This window comes from Photinus pyralis, unplaced genomic scaffold (genome assembly GCF_008802855.1).
Source record: "Photinus pyralis isolate 1611_PpyrPB1 unplaced genomic scaffold, Ppyr1.3 Ppyr1.4_LG3a, whole genome shotgun sequence".
Taxonomy (NCBI): Eukaryota; Metazoa; Arthropoda; class Insecta; order Coleoptera; family Lampyridae; genus Photinus; species Photinus pyralis.
This window is the reverse complement of record NW_022170509.1, coordinates 968,207-989,995: the sequence shown is the minus strand read 5'-3', so window position 1 is coordinate 989,995 and position 21,789 is coordinate 968,207. Positions and strand designations below refer to the sequence as shown.

At 34.4% G+C, this 21,789-nt stretch overlaps 2 protein-coding genes across 11 annotated transcripts in view; one reads left to right on the top strand and one right to left on the bottom strand.

Moving 5' to 3' along the window:
- Nucleotides 1-21,789, top strand: part of LOC116165630 (histone acetyltransferase type B catalytic subunit-like) — a 61,588-nt gene that overhangs the window by 20,693 nt on the left and 19,106 nt on the right. The window lies entirely within an intron of this gene.
- LOC116165633 (bone morphogenetic protein 6) overlaps nt 349-21,789 on the bottom strand; it is a 22,676-nt gene continuing 1,235 nt past the window's right edge. Inside the window, exons 1-3 of one of the 2 annotated variants that reach the window (XM_031480238.1) lie at nt 3,571-3,993; nt 3,131-3,239; nt 351-1,297 (exon numbers count right to left, since the gene is read on the bottom strand). In XM_031480238.1, coding sequence (XP_031336098.1) covers nt 534-1,297; nt 3,131-3,239; nt 3,571-3,693 — 996 coding nt within the window. In that variant the 5' untranslated portion in view covers nt 3,694-3,993 and the 3' untranslated portion in view covers nt 351-533. Of the gene's footprint in view, nt 1,298-3,130; nt 3,240-3,570; nt 3,994-21,789 lie in introns of those variants that run through there. The other variant, XM_031480239.1, reaches the window with a different exon arrangement.

Here is a 21,789-nt window from a genome sequence, read left to right as displayed (position 1 = left end):
TACTTTCTAGTTTGGCCGTTGTACGTTTTTGTAAATTAATCTAAACATTTCTAGGAAATTTAATAATGTAGAACTTGTAAATACAATTGTAGATCTCCGTAAAGGTTCTACTTATTAGCATATTATGTGACTCATTGCATTTCAACAGTCAAGTTCACTGTCCCGCATTTCTAATAGTGGTCCCCCTTCAGGGTTCCACTAACGTATTATCTTGCATGCTAACCACGAATTGTTCCACGAAATTTAAATGGAAAAAACTACACATCTATTATTTGAAGATCCACCTTACCCCGTGAGATAGGAAGACAATAAACGCTCGTTTAAAAAATATCTTATAATTATTAAAATAATACTTATTCACATTAGTATCATTGTAGATGTGTCTTATACAGTAAAAAGTGAAATAAATACAATAACAGTAATAAACATTTAGGTATAATATCACAGCAACATAAAAGTAGGTAATACGCAAACATCTAAATGCATAATTGACCCGTACATTCCGTCAGTTGATCGTAAATCTTTGGTAAAGACTAGGAACACGCACACTCTAATACTTTCATATTGTCCCATTTTTCTACGTTTAATTTTGTATAGTCATATGGGTCCACACGTAATACATCTAAAGGCGCGAGCTTTGAGGGCGCACAACACACTCTAGGCACAGCTTTTCGATCGAGTTTATGCACTAAACTTTGAATACGAGAATGGTTTGTGGCATGGTTGTAGTTGTAAGGACACCGTCCTTTACAAAAACCCGCTTCATAAGACTTTGGCTGGATAATGGAACTTATTTGAGGTACTTTCAAGTCTTTAAATGTTACTTTCATAGTATGTCGGCAACACTTCTGTCTTTTCTCTCCATTGATACAGTCAGTTCTTCCACCTTCTTCATAATTATACGGACTAGAACGGCGGACTCGTTTCGGAGTTGTATAAACTAAAATACTGAGAGTTGCTTGTAAAGGTTGAAGAACACTATTATTACACTGAGCACACTGTAACTCAATCCCTAAATTCCTGTTCCCCTTTAACCAACTATCCACACCACTTGTTACATCAAATTCACACCATTTGGAAGCTGTCGATGACAAGTACACCACTTTCTCATCAAGTAAACGTCGCCGACGTGCACTAAGAATTTGGTAAATTTTTATCGTGGGCGAGGGCGCGTCGACAAAAGAAGACACTAGTATTCGAAGATCGGCCTGTTCAATTTCCATTTCGGAGCTCATGCTCACTCCCGAAAACCCCAGTCTGGTTACGTATTTCTTTTTCGGATGCCAGGTTATGGTTTCTGCAAAAAAAAAGGTTACTAAAGTTCGGGATCTTTGATCTCGCCGTTATTAATGGTCAGAAATAGATTAACGATTCACAGAGAAACAATGAAATTCGGCGAATGTTTATTTTTTAACCAAAAGTGTCTTAATGTTGAAGCCAATGTAAAATTGTAACTGTTTACATACTACCTTTGCGTGTAGGTGTTTTGTAAATTCCGTCCTACTGTAAAATATTTCTTATGTTATTCATCTAAATACCATTCAAGGGCAGGCCAAAATTTCGCTGACGAACATGGTGCTCACGTTTACGTGTAAATTTTCACTATTTATTTATTGTTATTTTTAGGACACGCAGATCTAAATTTAGATAACTTTAATTGTGGTCCATTTTCGAATTTCATGTTTTCCCCAAGACAGTGCTATGGTTATTTTTTACTGTCGTAAAAAACGAGTTGCATAGCGGAACTCCCAGGTCGGCTTAGGTGCAGGTATGCATTAATATTTAATGGTTCTCGTTAATAGAAATTGTTACGGGAAATAACAGGGCGGATTATTTCTTGGAATAAAATATACCTGCGTATGAAGGTGAATTCATTTTTAGGTCAATTGTCCTCACTTTAGGACTGTGCGACCTCAATCACGCAATACCTCATTATGTATATTTCCTAGTATATAGCGATGGACGTTTGACGTACATTTTATTTCAATCATTCATGAAAATCACACGCGAAATTCCTCCCCATTTCTACTAGGTAAAATTGTTCGAAGTAACTCTTTGTTACCATTCTTTTTTCACGTGTGAGTTTGGACTGTGAACCAATTCTAACAATTGCTGAAAATCGCACTGTCCTGTCATGTTCTCATCTTGGTGAAATACAATTAGACGATATGGTGAAGGTTGAATATGAATCACCGTGAGTCATGGCACTTTACTGATTAGGGGAAACCGAGATGGGCTTGCAACAGTTAAGGGTTGAATGGAAAAATTGATAACTCGTAAATCGCGTAATTTCTTTTTTTTGATGTAAAATACGCGGGGTCGTCCAATTTGATAACCTCCTACTTATGGCTTAAAAGGTTGTCTAAAGATAGCCTTTGACTTATTAGTTAAGAGAGAAGGCCGAAATGGTTTTATTTTTGTATACATTCTATGCAATATACTTTACAATTTGGGAAATTATTTTTAGATTGTGCTATACATAACAGTTGAAGTCTTTAAACCCATGTAAATAATACAATATGTTGTAGTTGCACATTTGATTTGTTTAGATCCGCATCGTCTACTGTGTAAGTTTTGTTAATGAATGAACGTTTTATTTTCCACCTACTCGAAATCTTGTGTGCCCTATTTTTAACTATTTTCAGTTTAGTACAGGCGGAATTAGCAAGTGTGCGATCGTGTGGTATTTATTTTTTCAAATCTACATCTGTTCGGATTCGTAACTTATTTTGCATTCATATTTGGAAAGCGGGGAAAGTAAAAAATAATTTAAGTTGCTTTGGAAAAGTTGGACAAAGTAGTATTTGGTTTACAAAATAAGGAATGTAGTGGGAATATTGGAGGTTATTTTCAACATCGGGGTATAAGTTTAGAAATGCCTATGCGGTGTATGTTAATTTGTTTCGACGCCACGCGTCTTGTTCGGTTAGAGTGTGTATGATGGATGAAAAAATCTGAGCGTGGCTGTTAACTTTTAGGAGGGAGCGATGTTTATTTTTGTTAGGAGGGTTGTATGGTGTTAAGGAAATTTGTTAATATAAGAAACGCTCGCTGTGGGCCCATGACGTCCCTGACCCAGTTAGTGGTTATTTAAATTAGAATTTTGTTGGAAAGATCGATTGATACTGACCTGCATCAAATGTTTGTAATTCAGGTACGGAGTGATTATCCATTGACTCACGAAGTGTATGGAGGTACGTTCGCATCATACGTGTGTATTCGTCTTGGCTGACGTTGACCTACGAATATAAATACTATAAGGGTTGCATCAAAGAGCAACAGGTGGATGAGCAGAATAGGGTTGTGCAACCTACTATTGCCGGTAAATAAAAAGGTTGTCGCGCTATATTAATTTTGAGAAACAGAAGCGGTGCCAGAAGTTTAATTTATAAATAAAATCGGCGGTATTGCATACATTTTCGTAATTGCCTAATTTGCATCGTGATTACATAAATAATAAATAGGTAAATAAAATTAAATTTTTTTTAGTAATTATAAATTTTTATGTAATTAGGAAAATCCGACAACCGGGAATTCCCGACTTGCCGGAACTATCCTCAGAGTGCCTACCTTAGTGACGTCCGGAAACGCGCTGAGACCTAATTCCTGTTCAAAACTTTCATCCGCAAGAACCACTCTTATTGAACACAAAAACGTCCAAGTCGCTATAAGGGCCCAAAAATGACCGCCCATAGCCAGGGCCAAACCGTGTCATAAGGAAACTGGCGGATACACCATAAACCACTTTACAGCGACGTCCATCGTTTACGCACATTTACTTAAAAAACTGAAGGAATCTCGCTATAGTATATTTCTGTCAACGTTAAAACTAAACAACCGACTGCAACGATACCCACTAAAACTCACACGCGCACCGTTCAAACACACTTTTATAGTTTGTACTCGCGGAGGGGGGTTGCTTACTCCGGAAGTGGCGATTACAACGTTGATGATGGCTTACCCCCATCTTCCCCTGTATAAATACAAAGTCAATTTGTCTGGAACTACTTTTCATTAACGCTTTCTCTATTTCCCTGTATAAAGAATCGATAATTCGCGGAACTAATGGTATACCTGCTGACTAAACAATGTAGGGGGTGGTGATAACAGTCTGAACAGCCCTTTCCGCGAAAAGTGACTACAACTCTTACTTTTCAGAAAACACTCAACCTTATTGATTAGAAGTAAAGTTTCATTAATATTTTAACCGCAACCTCACTACCCCATCAATCCCGCGAACTTCTTCGCGAACCTACCCGGAACCATCTAATTCTTCGAAACCCTTTCGAAACATTCAAGGCAATCGAACAATTTCCATTTAATTGTAATGTCCTCCGACCACCCCAAGGTGGTCTACTTAAACTGTTCAGTGCTGCGGATTGTAGGGTACGTAAGTTTTGTTACTTTTTCACGTTAACTATGACAAATTACATTTTCACTATGATGACAACGTAATTTGTATTTACATGACATTGATTAAGTGTTGCTATAAGTCGTCCTTTAAAAATGATAAATTGGAACAACTTCACGATTCTCTAATTGAAAGACACAAGGGTTGTTACCAACGATTTCCGGGGTTGTATCAAAGAAATGACTCATTAATGAACGAAACCGGAAGTTCTATTATCCAGGTAATTGTTTTATTCAATACTTTTATAAGTGGAAACCAATCATTCGGTTGTCCAGCAAAATTCAGTCATCTTGGGCGATGAATTGGTAGATTAAAAATAAAATCCCCCTTTCAAGTTTGATCAAACTGAACGTCCCTCGGTCTAACTGAACATTTGCAAAATACATACACTTATGCGAATTAAATTGCAAATATGGTCTAGTCGAGTTCCTTTGGGGGTCTCGTTCAAAAAGAACCAGAAAACATTGTTCATTAAAAGCATATAGATAATTTAAGATTGTCTTAATACATAATACGCAAACTAAAATTCAACAGAAGTTTCATTTAACGAGGCAAATCCGTTATATGAATGGAAATCGAATGGAAATATGTAGTTAAAAAATCAAATGGTTGTACAGATATGTTTGAATACTAAGAAATTGCAGTATTGTTACATAATAATTTATGTACTGCGTCGAATTTGAATTGTTACAAAAAAGACATCCCAAATGTTTAATAGCCGGCGTTCGTTTGCAAAGATTTGGCAATAAATTTGTTTTTGTTAGATATTAGTAACGTGTGGTTGACCTCCGCGGGTGAAATAATTTTTTTTCAAAAACTCGTTTTGGGCCGAGCCCCACCTGTCTTGAAGAACTTATTTTTGACGACTGGTTTAGTAGAATTTGAAATTTCTGTAGGTGTGATTTTAAGGTTTATTGTATATAATGGGCAGACGATAGCAATTGTTCTAACAATTTTCAATGCTGATTACTCATCAGTTTATAGAATGCAGAAGTGAATAAAATTAATTTATAGTTTACCAATTCGACACCAATTTCGCCACGAAGGCCTTAGGGCGCGATTGGACAAATGATCGTTTGCCATTGGCTCATACTGTTGAAAAGGATGTAGCATTCCTGCTGACGCTGCTTTCCCATATCGTTTTTTGTAAATTCCTCTCTAACGAAACAGAATGGACCAGAACACTAACTAAGAACATTTAACCAAATAGTATCCACATACCGCTTTCCCTTTCCTGAACCCGCAATTTCTGTAGAATAACGGCAACTAATCATGCCAGTCGCCCGAAATGGCGGCACCAAAAAATACTAACACATGAAGCACAAAGAATTTAGGAATGCAACAACAAATTTATCAAAATTACCAATTGTCTCTCGTTGTTTCACAGCCAAGGTCTTTCAGCACAGTCGGTCCTATATGCTCCTGGTCGGTACCATATAATTTATGCAACAGTTAATTTCCATGGCCACAAATGTACTTATTTGCACATGATATGTGTCAGATAAATTTACCTGACACACGAAACTGGTTTTACTAGGCTGGCACGTATAGCAGGTGATTCTCAAAACTGGCTCGCCTCCATTTCTTACTTTTGAAAATAATGAAATGAAATTTGGGGATTAGAATTTCTACAAGCTCAGCTGTTTTTTGTCACTTTCGGTTTAGATGGAAATTAGCTCGATTTTTAAATGAGACACCCTGTATTGTTTGTTTATTTCGATACAAAATGACGGTCGCGGTGTTTTTATCATTTTTTTATTCTTTTTTCCCACTGTGCTTCGAAACAGTGGTCGATATGTTATCGTCAAGTAACATATGAAAAATACAGTGTATTGTTTTGCCTATATACATCAAAGTAAAATATATGTTTCTACTTTTAACCAATTTTTTCCCATGGAATCACTATGGCTCATTTGGTTCTTAGAAAAGAAAATTTGTCTACTAAATATTTTAATACCACATATGGTCCAAAGCACTATTAGTTAAAAAAATACCCGAAAGCGACAAGTGGGTTCTCATTGTACTTGGAATGTTATTTTGTATCGAAATAAACAGAAAATACAGAGGGTTCCATTTGAAAATCGAAGATTAAGCCTATTGCCGGGTAAGTGACAAAAAACTTGCAGGAATAAGCAAATTTTTGCTTTGTAATTTCCTAATTTTTAAAATCAGCATGGGGATTTAAAGTCACGGAAATAATTGTCGAAAAGTCACATTTTTTCAAACAAATTGGTGGTAGGCAAATGGATTGAACCTCCATTGGCAAAAAGCTTTACATATAATCATTGAATAATAAATTATTATTCAATGATATAATAGACTAGAAAAACGGTTCATATGCTGAAAAATCTAAATTAACGCAAATCAAAAACGGCAGACGTCAATTTTTTAAAATTTAATTTAATAACAGAATCCAATTGTAAACACATAATATGGGGAAAACCAAGGAATTTGTAACTCCCGCGTGAAAATGTACACCTGACGGTGTAGTGTATAATAATAAATAATGTACATTATGTTATGAATAAAAGATTTCATTAACGGAGACGGTTCGAGATCTTTTAAATGTTAATAGCGTTTCCACCTGAATTGCCTAAAACAATTTTCGGAATTAAGCTCCTGGCGTGCTGAGAGCTTTTTAAAAACCACCGCCGCGCCGTCAAAGCTTCTAATATTTAATAGAATTGAAGTTACAAATCGACGCACAACATAAAATTTTATGTCTGCCCATCAAATCAGAGTTTAAAAACATGGATTTTGGGCGATAAGCAAAACGATAAAGGTTACTTTTAGAAGGCTGTGCGATTATGTAGTAATGTAGGTACAACAATGTATGTGTACTATGACCACATTTCGTATAGGAAATTTTTAAGTTTTTGGACCTTGAAGTTTAGCTCTACTGTAAACAAACGCAATCGATACCTGGCAAAGAGTCAGCAGAGCGAGATACGAGTATGATTGTAATACATTTTCAAACACCACTTCTCCCGTCCGTTCATCCGAATGACTGTCTCTTGCTCTAACGACAGCTTTCACGATATCGTTATGTACAAGTCAGTTTTTATTTAAAAAAAACATTTTTGACACGGGCAGGGCGGGGACTATACATTTATGTGCACCTAAAGGGTGGGTTGTGGATCCAGAACGCAAAATCAAACAAGGAAACAGAAATAATATACAGATTCTTAACGGGTTTTCTAAATTATTTTTTAATTGGCGAGAATGGTTTACATCTTTATGCACACTTAAAAAGTGACTTGTGGGCCCTCTAAACAATATCAACCAAAAAAGCAAAAGTAATTGAAGTTACTTAAAAATAATGACAGGAAACAAAAATATTTGAAGCATCACAAGAATTACAGCCCTCTCAATAAACGGATTGTAATATAAAACTGAGTTTTTAATTGGTTATTACTATACGTTTATGAGCACTTAAATGCTGCTTGTGGGTCCTGTAAACCAAACCCATAATTTTCGAAACGGGAGGGTGGCATACTTTTATATGCACTTAAAGGATGATTTGTAGTCCCAGTAAACAAAATCACACAAAGAAACAAAAATATTTGAAGCACCACAAATATTACAGCCCTCACAAGAAACCGACTGGTATGTTTTATATATTGTGCCTTCAGTTAAAGCTTCATAAAAGAGAGGATTTTAAAATGACGTGCTGAAATTCATCTAAACGATACTAAGGCTTACAATTGTAAAGGTCTCAAAAAAGGCGATGGTCTTTCCAACTCTAAAGTTGCAACCGTTTTTGAATGGGATGTAATTGTAGATAGATGGGGTAGAAGCTCCTATCTGGAAAAAACTTTAATTGAGAGATGCAACCCATGTCGTGACTCGGTGACTTGCGAATGATAGGCATTTACTTGCTTTTATAATGGAATTGCGGCCTTTTCAAAATGAATAAACGTAATGAATTGAAAAGTAACATTTTCTCATCACAGTTTGAAGGGCATATGAAACCAATCCATTTATCCAATTATGTACAAAACTACTTGAAGCTTTTGAAATTCAAGCTTTTTAAGATATGTTTATAAGTTGAACGACAAAGTAATGTTCAAGGCCCACATATAATGTAGTAAGTACCTACCATACGTATACGCACTAAATTCCCATAGAGAATGATATACCCTCGGATATACCTATATTCTAATGCATTTTTCCGTAGTAGACAGTGTCTTAGCGTTTCATTTTTTTAATTAACTATAGGCACTTGGTGTATATCTTACTTTGCCTTCTCATACTTTAAACATGTTTGCTTGTAAACCTGTTCCAATACCGCATTACCGCAGCTATAAAGTAACAAATTAGTCGCTCTACAGAGAAAACTTTATTAGTTCGTATGTAACCATCGGAGTTGGTAAGAATTAAGCCGAAATGAAATTGAACTTTTCTCATCATTAACGATGATTCATATTCTCTCTTCAAAAATTATCATATTACCCAGTTCGTCGTATCAAATAATTAAAGCATTACACGTATAAATGTGATTAATTAGGACGTTTCAGGTCTGACGTGAGTTATTCTTTTGATTAACAATTCTTAATTACAAATAATTATCTGAGGTCCATAAAACCTCATCAAATTGATAGAGATCAAGACCCACCAGTATTTGCGGGCAAGGAATTCCGGTAGGTAAGTGTAGCAGGTTTTAGTTTCGTGCAAACAAGACCAGAATGTATCCAAAGCAATATTTTCGCAACTTTCTGCTTATTCTTATAACCAATCAAATGACCTAATGAATTTTGTGTATTGAAAGATCCTATTAAACAATAATACGTTAATAAGCACAAGTAATGGCGCCAGTTAACTTAAACTTAGAATGCAAGTAATTTTTTGAATTTTTCCGTTTGTGGCAAACCACAAGATTAGCATTAAGTTAAATGATATTATTCATTAATTGATGGATACTCCACGAAATATGGAGCTTTTTTCTACAGAAAAGTGCGTAGGTATACGTCACACGTTTGGAAATTAAAATGGAAAAGGGGGAAAGACTGCAATGGAATAAATTAATAACTAATTATATCGCACAATGTTAAAAGTAGAGTGATTTTATCTCTAAATCTCACGACGCTAATAATAGTACCTACTAGATCCGGAACTTTGAAATACTATTATAGCTATGATAACTATGAGACATTCCATTCGTATTTACATGACATAATCACATCCGCAAAAAAGAGTTCAAACGTTTTTAAGTTATGAAAAACACGTAGCGCAAAAATTCCTATTCGTAAACTTTTTGGAAATCTATATTTACCGTCATCTACTGTTTTGGCCTCAAAATTTTTCCACACGTGCGGAATTAATGAATTAGACATGGTCGCCATCTCCACCTTTTATAGGGATGTAATTTTTAATTTAGCGGCGTCTATTTTAATTACACCCGCTAAAATAACGGAAGTTTAATGACATTGATGCTGCTTGTTTGTTGTGGAAATTCAGTCTATTTTTGGGAAAGGGAAAGGGGGTGCTGCAAACGCGGGCAGTAAAAGTAATTGAATAAACTATTACTAAGAGGTTATTAGATGCATCCTACCTATTAAAGGCTATTTTATGCGGCAACCTTTTTGCGTGACAAAAAAGAGAAGCCTTCAATCACAATTTAGCTATTGTAATCCAAACACGTTTAGCTAGCACACGATTAACGTAAATTAAACAGAGTACGCCATGCAGGAGTAAAGAAAGGATGTAATTTGTGCTATGTACGGGCAGTATTCGGAACCTAGCCCCCCCCCCCCCCACATATACACGAATTAGTGTATTTAGTTTATTTTTGTACTGTATACACTTGCTGGTTCTATAATAGTAACAATAAATATGCATTTTATTAATTATGTAAGTGGTTGAAGAAATTGAAAATGGGCAATGCCTGATGAACTCTTTTGGTACATTACGAAATAATACTCCCACCTCCACTTGATTTTTGATTCCATTCTTGATTTCTTAATATGAAAAAATATACCAATAAATGTAACCTTTTCTGAATGGAATTTCAATATTCAGCTCCCGTATATCAAAGATTAAAAATGCAACCCTTAAAATCTTAACAAAGTCCGAGCTTTCGAGCTCTAAATAGACCAGTGGAAAGGACAAACGTACATGATGCGTATCGAGGTTTCAAAACTACATTTACTCAATTTTGTAAGGAATTAAGGGATTATCAATAGATCCAAAACTCGTTTACCAAAGATTTAAGCTCAAGTTTAGAGCCTACCTTGAACCTGAAATCTTGAAAAGCGAGATCTCGAAACGTAAAATTTGTCAAACTTTACAAAGGGCGAACCATCTGCATGGTAGATCTTGTATCGGAGACGCAAAAGCACAATTCCGCAACTTTAACGTTTTCTGATCATTCACTTGTCGTTTACTTCATTTTTAAAAAAGCTCAAACTTCTATATACCTGTAAAGTTTCCATCATCGTAAGACCATCAGTATTACTTATATAAAATAATTTAATGATTTTGAATTCCTCGTTACGTTTCCAAAGAGGCATTGGTATTGTTACGGCTCTATTGATGAAAGTAAGGGGGTTATTACTATTAGCTGGTATAATGTTTTCAGTGCAAGTTGGTTTTCTAAAGACATTAAATTCAAAATGATTGCTATGTATGGTACTTTCGACATCGAGAAAGGAAATTGTATTACTAATGCTTTCTCATACGTAAACTCAATTTTCTCATGACATTCGTTAATTTGTTTAAAAAAGGTTTGGAATTCCAATTCACTACCATTAAAAACACAAATTACATCATCCACGTAACGATGGCAGAATAACATACAATTCTGAAATAATTTATTTGACTTTAGATGATTGCGTTCAAGGTTGTTCATGACATAACGTGATAACGTAGGTACAAGATTTCGTAAAACCAAGGATCCCGGTTGCTGGCAATACTATAGAATGTTGCGAAACCTAGTTGATAGGGGCATTATAAAAGAGATGCGAGCGGTACATTGAATATCAAACTATTTTTCTAAAGACTATAATATTTACAAAAAATTAGGACACCTAGGTTTAGCACATAAAAATAAGGATATTAAATTTACTGGATATAGTTGGGAAACTACACTATTAAAAATTATATGACATTATTACAGATGTGGACTTCAGGAAAGCTTATGATACAATGAAGCACAACATTTTAGTTAGTTGTTTAATGGTAGTACTATATTGCATTATGTAGGTTTAGGAAATAATCTTTGACCCACTGTGCGGTTCCGCAAGGTTCAAAACTTGGACCTTTTTCGTTCTCTGGATGCCTGCCAGATTTTTAATTCGATAAAACATCTAAACTATCATGCATGCGCAGATGTGACACAATTATGAGTTTAATTGTAGATTCTACTTTCAGATTTTAGGAAAAGTAATATGAAATGCTCCTCAAACTTCGATTTTTCGAAATATTGGCTAGCCTAAAGATCTTAAAGCTAGAAGTTCAAAATGACTCGTAATTCTGCCACAATTTATTTAATAAAATCTATTTGGCTGACATATACAATACATATGTTTGGGATTTTTAACAAATTAGCCATTTTCAAAGCCCATAAAAAACATTAATTAAGCTAATTTAAGACGTAGGTATAACTTACATAAGTCAGCCTTTAAAAAAAACAACAAATTGGCAACATAACTGTAAAAATAAAAAACTTCACGAAGCTAAAATCGACACAAATTTTCTGAAAACATTCAAATTCAAAATGACTCTATTCATGGTAATTTGACATCGAGAAAAGAAATTGTGTTAGTAACTGCTTTTTCATACGTAAACTCAATGATGACTACCATAAAAGTGAGGATTCGGAACCTCAGATTTACGGTAGAGTCATCAACTCCACCCAAATTCAATTTCTCGAGGGTGAAATGATAATTCTAGGCGAAAATCATAATGCCAATTATGATTTCAAAGTTAGTATGCCTAAGTTATAGAAGGTAAGCGCTGTTCGGTGTTCCGTTGACAATTTTAAATAAAATTACTATAGAGAAGACTACAGTCCCCTTCTTTACCGCAATTATGTTTGCCACCAGGTCAAATTATTAAAATTATATACGCAGTCCCACTTCTCATGACGCTGGAACGAGCTATCCGGAATTATGACAAAACTTCTTGCAATACCAAGAACTGCAGTCGTAGGAGAAAAAATGCGCCATGCATAAAGTTGTGTAATCCCATGGAAAAGTATCTGCTTGAATTCGGTGAGAAAGTTTCTTTTATTTTCCAACCTAATGTCATTGATTATATAAAGTATATAATCAATAATAATGTGCAATAAAATTTAGCTCGAAAACGTATGTTTGAAATCATTTTGTTAAAAAATCGTATAGGTACCTATGTAGACATGTTACACTAGTTTTTAAGTGAAACGCATAAGATATTTTTGGCTGCCATCTTGGAAAATACGCGTATCTTTAGATTCATCATGCTTGAAAACGTGTTTAGTCATATACTGGTGGTGTTTCTATGTCACTGAGAGCCATCCTGTAGTGTTCAATTAGGAAAAATCTTGGATACAGCACTTCCGGTTGGGATTTCCAACAACAGGCATGTTTGTTCTCAGCGTGGTCGACAGGTTGCCAAAAAATAATATAAAATGTCCCTCAAATTTTAACGAGGGGACCATTTTTTCGAATATTTCACTAGACTAAGTGCAAATTTTCCAGCTCTCCGAACGTTAAAATATTAGATCTTGTTGTATTGCAGTTGCAAAGTCACAATTCCTCAATTTCCTAAGGGTAGGTATAATGTTTTCTGACGAGAATTTTAAAAATTCAGCCCCCGTTCATCGAAGATTTAAAACATTTTTAATACTTTATAGCCAGAGCTGGGCAGTATTCGACTTTGCAAATACTTTTTAGTATTCAAATTCTTTAAAGTATTCAAATCCTTTAAAGTATTCAAATACTTTGTAATTAAATACTTTTATGGAAGCAGTATTTGTATTTGTAACACAAATACTTTCACAAATTCGAATACTTCGCAAAGTATTTGGATACTTCGTAAAGTATTCGAATACTTCGCATAGTATTTGAATACTTAACCTTCCTTTTTTACCAAAAATCGCTGCACCAAAATTTCTCGAGAAAACACTTTTTCCTATTAATTTTGGTGCGTAGAATCCAAAACAATTCGTACTTTTTCGATCAGACTTCTCAATCAAAAGTTATAGACTAGAAACCAATTTCGAAAGAAAATTCAAAGGGCTGTAACTTTGAACTAGTAGCCCAATCTTGGAACTGTTTGAAATTATGGATTCTACAGGCCACATTCTATAAGAAAAATTTTTTTCCGGGTCGATCTGAGACAATTTTTTTCGAGGGCCTCAAAAAAAGGCAGTGTACAACCTTCCTTTTTTACCAAAAATCGACTGCACCAAAACTTCTCGGAAAAACACTTTTTCTTATTAATTTTGGTGCGTAGAATCCAAAACAAGTCGTACTTTTTCGATCAGACTTCTCAATCAAAAGTTATAGACTATAGAAACCAATTTCGAAAGAAAATTTAAAGGGCTGTAACTCTTATACTAGTAGCCCAATCTTGGAACTGTTTGAAATTATGGATTCTACAGGCCACATTCTATAAGATAAATTTTTTCCGGGTCGATCTGAGACAATTTTTTTTGAGGGCCTCAAAAAAAGGCAGTGTACAACCTTCCTTTTTTACCAAAAATCGACTGCACCAAAATTTCTCGGGAAAACACTTTTTCTTATTAATTTTGGTGCGTAGAATCCAAAACAATTCGTACTTTTTCGATCAGACTTCTCAATCAAAAGTTATAGACTAGAAACCAATTTCGAAAGAAAATTCAAAGGGCTGTAACTTTTGAACTAGTAGCCCAATCTTGGAACTGTTTGAAATTATGGATTCTACAGGCCACATTCTATGAGAAAAATTTTTTTCCGGGTCGATCTGAGACAATTTTTTTTTGAGAGCCTCAAAAAAAGGCAGTGTACAACCTTCCTTTTTTACCAAAAATCGACTGCACCAAAATTTCTCGGGAAAACACTTTTTCTTATTAATTTTGGTGCGTAGAATCCAAAACAATTCGTACTTTTTCGATCAGACTTCTCAATCAAAAGTTATAGACTAGAAACCAATTTCGAAAAAAAATTCAAAGGGCTGTAACTTTTGAACTAGTAGCCCAATCTTGGAACTGTTGGAAATTATGGATTCTACAGGCCACATTCTATAAGAAAAATTTTTTTTCCGGGTCGATCTGAGACAATTTTTTTTTCGGGGCTCAAAAAAAGGCAGTGTATAAACCTTCCTTTTTTACCAAAAATCGACTGCACCAAAATTTCTCGGGAAAACACTTTTTCTTATTAATTTTGGTGATTAGAATCCAAAACAATTCGTACTTTTTCGATCAGACTTCTCAATCAAAAGTTATAGGCTAGAAACAAATTTCGAAAGAAAATTCAAAGGGCTGTAACATTTGAACTAGTAGCCCAATCTTGGAACTGTTTGAAATTATGGATTCTACAGGCTACATTCTATGAGAAAATTTTTTTTCCGGGTCGATCTCAGACAATTTTTATCCGGCCTCAAGAAAACGCCGTATTTTTAAGTTATTTAAATATTTGAGAACAATTTAGAAATGTTTAGGGAAAGTTTCCATTGTCACAAAATCAAATATAAAAATCCGATACAACTGAATACCTAACGATCGTAGGAAAGATCCTGGAGTGAAACTTTTTGACTCGATAGTCGACGTAACTTAAAAACAATAGGGACCTTTCTTATATCCTTAAGACCATGTGTACCAATTTTCAAAGCGATCGCACGTTTCTAAACAAACTATCATGCACACGGACAAACGGATGGTCAAAAATGGATCTGTTCCAAAATCGCTAGGATTAATTTCAGAAAGGCGTACGTATCATGTGCACGACGTACGATCGCTTTGAAAACTGGTACACGTATTCTTAAGGATATAACTGGTATATAAGAAAGGTCTTGGTAGGTACCTCCTATATAATAATATAATAATAATATTACGCTTTTACTCCCCTTAAATTTGTATATAACAATAGAAATATAAAAAAGCTAACCCCATACAAAGTATAGGTAACTTGATTTTTTAAGTAGTATTAAGACTTTTATCTAGTATACTATTTTAAATTTTTAATGTAAAATACTTTTGACTGTATTCGAATACTATATTCAAAGTAAGTTAATGAAATACTTTTCAATGTATTGGAATACTTTTTATAGTATTCGAATACCTTTGATAGTATTAGAATACTTTTGACAATATTCGAATACTTTTGAAAGTATTCGAATACATTCTAAAGTATTTGAATACTTATTTTTTAAAGTATTTGAATACTTTTCTATGTATCTGTATCTAGTAGGTATTCGCTTGTGCTGGACGTAAAAGTATTTAGTATTCAAATACCTTTGATTTGTGTAAAGTATTTACTATTTAGTATTCAAATACTTTTTGAAAGTATTCTGCCCAGCTCTGTTTATAGCTTGGTAGGTACTCTTAAGATCTGAACAAACTGCGTGACGCATCGAGTACTTTCCATTTTCCAACCTGTTTTTTCTGTTTATTTCCGAATGAAATAGCAAAAATGACTGGTTTACACAATGTTTAAAAATAACTAAAACTGGTAGTTTCCCACGTTGAACATTATTGTGCACGGTGTTAAAAAATTTAAATAGACATTCTGCGGCTCCCTTGGGATGTTGCTCTGAAAATCGAAAGTTGACTTATTTGTAATAAAAAAATTACACATGATCAATGTGTAAGTTGAATATAATGTTGCAACCCCCCATTGATATATAGTTGAATCTAAAAGTACGTTTACAATCGAGCTCTTTTGGGTACCTATGCTCAATATCTCTTAGTGAAGGGAATATAAAAGGATTTGTCAGAGAAAAGAACTTTTTTTAAAGGAGCAGTACACTATTCTCTTCCCTACAAGCTTTATACTCGTATACTATATCAGCTCAGTTCTCTATTCGTTAGACTATTTTTCTTCTGATAGGTTCGCCTATATCTTCTTATATGCGTCTTCTTTGACAATGTTGTGTGTGTGTGTGTGTTTGCCTTACATTTAGAGTACACTTGGCCCTCCGTTCTGCAGTCTGGTAATCCAAATCCTTTATCTCAGTCATATTTTGAAATTTTGGTAAAACTTTCGCTTTTGCATTTGTTCAAATACTAGATACTACCGAAAGGTATCATCATACGGAAAATCTCTGCATTTATAATATTCATTTTGAATTGCAGACCATGGTCAGCCGGACTCTTATTGGTGCATCTGGTGTTAGGCCGTTCTCATTCGAACAATCGATACAGTTCTTCAAGTAGTTGAGAGAGCCGAAAAACCCATTCAATCAATTCTCTTTTCGTTTATTAGTAATATCTAGTTCTGTAATACTGATTATTCCATTTTTTGTTGAATATAATCCCAATATCTACTTTTTCTTTTACGTTCATTTCTCGACCATATTACGTTGCATAAACTATCCATAGGATCTTAAATCATAAAACATTTTTTATGACAAATTTCGGAATGGTAACTGCCGCATTTCCAGAGTTTGTCATGGACCTTTGTCCATCTCGACATCTTATTTGATATAGACACTGTTTTCTATTCTGTATCTAAGGATGCATTAATTGTATAGGTACAATTATCGTATAGTGAAACAACTCATTAACCGTACAGCTCACAGGCTCATTGTTTTTTTAAGTCATTGTCATTGTATTGTTTATAAGAATAATGTTTTTAAGTGTTAGTTTTTTTCGTAATAATAAGTCAATTCAAATCATTTTTTGAGGCAGTGTGTATCTAAGCTGCTTAATAATTCCTCTGAAGATTCTGCAACCGGAAATTCGGGATATGTATATATCTACTTATAACCATTGGAAGTCAAATTGTACTAGTAATAATTGCAAAAAAAAATGAAGCCCCAGAAAGTGACCTATATAATAAAACGGGCGCCTAAGATGGCGGAAAACAGTCCAATATTTATATTTTCGAGCTTTTGGGTTAAGTTTACACATTTCACATTACAATTTACGTATGTTTTGAGCTTCACTCAGTCTTTTCTAATTGTTTGTAAGTAATTAGCTCGTAGTTTGTACATAAAACTTAATTCGCAGTAAGTACAGAGATTTAAAGAGGGGACTAATTTATGGCAGCCCCATGGATAATACGGTATCATATTTTATATCCCCTTTGAAACGTTGAAATTACAATTAGGTACTCCAAATCCAGAACTCTGAGCTCGTAAAGCACGTGGAAAATTTAATTGTTTATAAGTGGAAGACTTATTAACTCATAATCTATGCAAAAAGTCGTGGAACTGAAATTATGATTGCTTTTAATCACAAACCCTTAATTGATGCATGCAGATCCAAGATCCTAAAGTTTAATTCGACCCGCGGCACTTCATTTCCGGTGGTGGCAGATCCAAGATTCCACTTCTTCAAAGGAGACCTACATTTTTAAAAACGAAGTCCAAGGTATTGTAGCACAGTAACTTTACAATGTGCTGAACAATATTGGACTATAATTTAGTTAATTGTGGTATATAGTTTTGTATGATTATTATTCATTTATTCTGCATCCTAATTGTCAATCATGTCATTTTCCTCGAGCTGAAGAAAAATATATGATGATCAGTCAATTTCGTACAATGCTTCGACCAGTCCCTTTTATTGTTACATTATTACAAAGTATCTGCAGATGCAGAATAAAAGAGTTGAAAAAAGCACGTAGTTATTACGGAGGTTAAGCGACACACAACACATTGAACAAATCTGGTTTTCAAATGAAAAAAATTTTTCATTGCATCAACCAAAAACCAACCCGAAAACAATTAGGTCTACTTCCTGATATTAAAAATAGTAGTGAGGACTATACCTTCCAACAAAATGGCGCACCATCCCATATTTCCACAAGTACGGTAAAAACAAGTTGCAAATTTTATCGAACACATGTGGCCTTCAAATATCCCTGTTCTTAACTCCATTAATTACAATATGGGATGGTTTTTTGCTGAAACAATTTCTACCAAGAAATTATTAACCGATCAATTGGGCACATCCATAATGAATTTACTTCATTAATTTTAGATTGGTTTACTTATTTAAAAAAAATTAAATAAACTTAATAAAAGCAATAGGTATATACGCCCTTTCATTTACCTCCAAACGCTTAAGAATTTTTAACACTCTTAAAGGTAGTTATTTCGGATACATAGTAGTAGTTATTACTACTATACTAATTTTTGTATTAAAGGGTTTCAAATTTTATCAAAAGCAAGAAAGTTACTTAAAGGGTTTCAAATAATTTTCGCCCACCTTCGCTTTTAAAATTACGTACAGAAAGAATAAATAGGACTTCGTTGTAAGAGAATTCAAATTTGGGTTCCACTTAAAAAAGTACCGCCGCCACCGGAAATGAAGTGAAATGAAATCCAGAGTCGTCCTTAGCAAATGCGAGGCCTGGAGCAAAACATTTCCGCGGGTCCTTTTTTAACAAAGCGGCGTGAGGGGGTCCTCGGAAATTTTTGCAAAATTATACTTGCAAAATCGTCATTTTATTTTAAGCACTTTGACGAAGAAAAAGTTTAATCTCTTACACACTTTTTAAGTGCAAAAGTCCCATTTCGGATTGGTATAATTTGGAGTTGTTATTTTCTTGTTGGTTTATATACTTACGCAAACCGCGACTAATACTACCTTAGAATAGGCGTACCTGCACCATGTGATGATGATGATGGTTCAAATATGCAGAATTTTGTTAAATACTTTGCCTTTGGCCTAAAATAAATAAAAAGTACGCGCGGCGCAGGTTAATAAGATTAACGTAACCGTGACACCATGTAAGAAGACAAATTACAGCATTAACGCCGCGAGATGCTAGATATATACTATGAATTTCGCAAAAAATTATGGCGAATGAAATTCACCATATACCAATCCAAGTAAAATTATTCAATGCCGTCGGCCGAAATCGAAAATTTGGGACGTTGGAAAAGTTGTTTTGAGTGGAATTTATATGGGAACCGTAACAGGTTTCGACAGATTTATACAATGGAAAATGAAATTATAATTTTGTGCCATTTGCATAATGATGATTAGAACAATAGCTACTAATTAACGAAAAAGGTATAAACGGCATAGGTATAACAAAGGTCACAAGATCTACGCTTCTATGGAATATTGTAAAATTGTCGATTGACATTATGTCACATGATCAACTCTGATCAGTAAATCACTATACGGTTGTTTCGGTAAGAGTGACTGTAGCAATTATTTAGTTGTGTTGTGTTCATTTTTGAGCTGAACTTATTTACTGCTTTATTTTCATTTAGGGGTTTGCCATGTAACTTGTCTCATTTCACTCTCGTCTTGCAGGCAAACTTGCTCTTGAAAAGCAAAACAAAAGCGACCAAGAGTCGAAGACTCAATCGCTCAGCGTGGACATTGTTTCGTTTCAGATATAAAACATGGACAATTTCAACAACTAAGATGCCGTTTCAAAGGCATTAATCAAAATGCCACCATAGCACTGTTTGTAACACAAAGAAACTCACTTTCTCCACAGAAGGGTGGTTCATTCTAATTCAACCCCTAGATCAAACGTTATTAACAAATGACGTGTAGATTTACAATTAACTGGACAAAAAAGTTTTTCTCGAGCGTTTCGAATAGGTATAGGTAACTCTACAAGGGTGAACTTGTGCTTCCATATAGTAGTGTAAATTTGGAACTAGGTAGATAACTAAATACCATCTGATTGTTTCTATTGTGGGTGGTAATGGCAAAACATAATTTGGCACCAGGGGTCAAAAATTTGAAATTACTAAACAGATGGCAAACAATTTATTAAAAAGTAAGGGGAAGGAGCTTGAATCAAGTTATATCCTTTAAAATGCAATTATAAGAATTGCCTCTCAAGTTAGATCATAAAGCTTGATAAAAAATTACCTACAGAATTTAATTGGCTTAATCAAAGTGCAACACCTGTTCTTTACCTTCAGCTGCATCGTCGGTTAAACGTTCACTTTTAAACTCTTCCGACGGCACGTGATTTGAAAGATTTTAAAAAATGAAGAAATGAATAACAACACATCTACTTGAAACAATTATCTACCTTGAGCTGTTTTTAATTGCATTTTTTACGACCATTTCATAATTTTCGTTTACGACCACGTATACCTATTTCAGGTAACCGCAGAAATTTTAAACTTGTATCAAGTTACGTTTCCACTCTAATATTACCAATCAGCGTGCTGTACCATTGCCCTGCCCACGTAAATTTACGTGCAGCAACAATTAAAGCTTATTTAAAAGTCATGCAAATTATTTGAAGCGAAACCAATTTAAAACCGTAGCCATGTTTTCATTTAGTCTTTCTTTATTCGCAAATCACCGTGAATCTTAAAACACAATGTATTATATTACTAAGTTGTGTCGAAAGTTCTTGTACCAATGCAACGGTAATACGGATCTAATTGCGGCAGTAAAGTACGAGCATACCTCCACTTCTCTCAGCAAGCGGATTATTATAACTCACTTAGTAGGGTATCATAGTAAGTTAACATGATTTGGTGAGAAAATCACATTTTTGAACGTTTTGTTGTACCAAATGAAAGTTTTCCGATCTTTCTACGGTATTTTATAAATCTTCAATTCCACTTTCTGTAAAAGTAAAAAAATAAAACAGAATTGCGTCGTTTTACTTTTCTCGCATCAACTAAAACACATAGAACGGGGAGACAAATAAACAACACACTGTAGCAGTAGTCTTCGACCTCGAGAAAGCATACGACCTGGTTTGAAGAAGAAGAGTAATGGAAATAGCAAACAAGTTAAAAAGTAATCGTAAACGATTTACATAAAGCGCATTTCCACTTGCATTCATTTCCCATTTGTAAGATGCAACTTCTGTTAAAATCGTAAAAATCCGCCCACAAATATGAAAGATAGCGTTGCACATGGGCAATCCATTGTTGACGTGCTACTTCAATTTCAGTTTATGAGAAGAATTTCATTTCAATGCTTTTCTAAATAAGAACGTTGGAACTGCGCATGCGCAAACCTAAATTTTAAAACTGGCGCTAGATTTTCCTTTATTCCAAGTGCCTATGTATCAAATTTCGTTTAAATTCTTCCATAAAAAAAAAGTTGGCACTGCGCATGCGCAAAACCAAATTTTGAAATTGGCGTTTGATTTTCCTTTATTCCAAGTGCCTATGTATCAAATTTCGTTTAAATTCTTCTATAAATAAAAAAGTTGGCACTGCGCATGCGCAAAACCAAATTTTGAAATTGGCGTTTGATTTTCCTTTATTCCAAGTGCCTATGTATCAAATTTCATTCAAATACCTTTATAAGTAAAAAA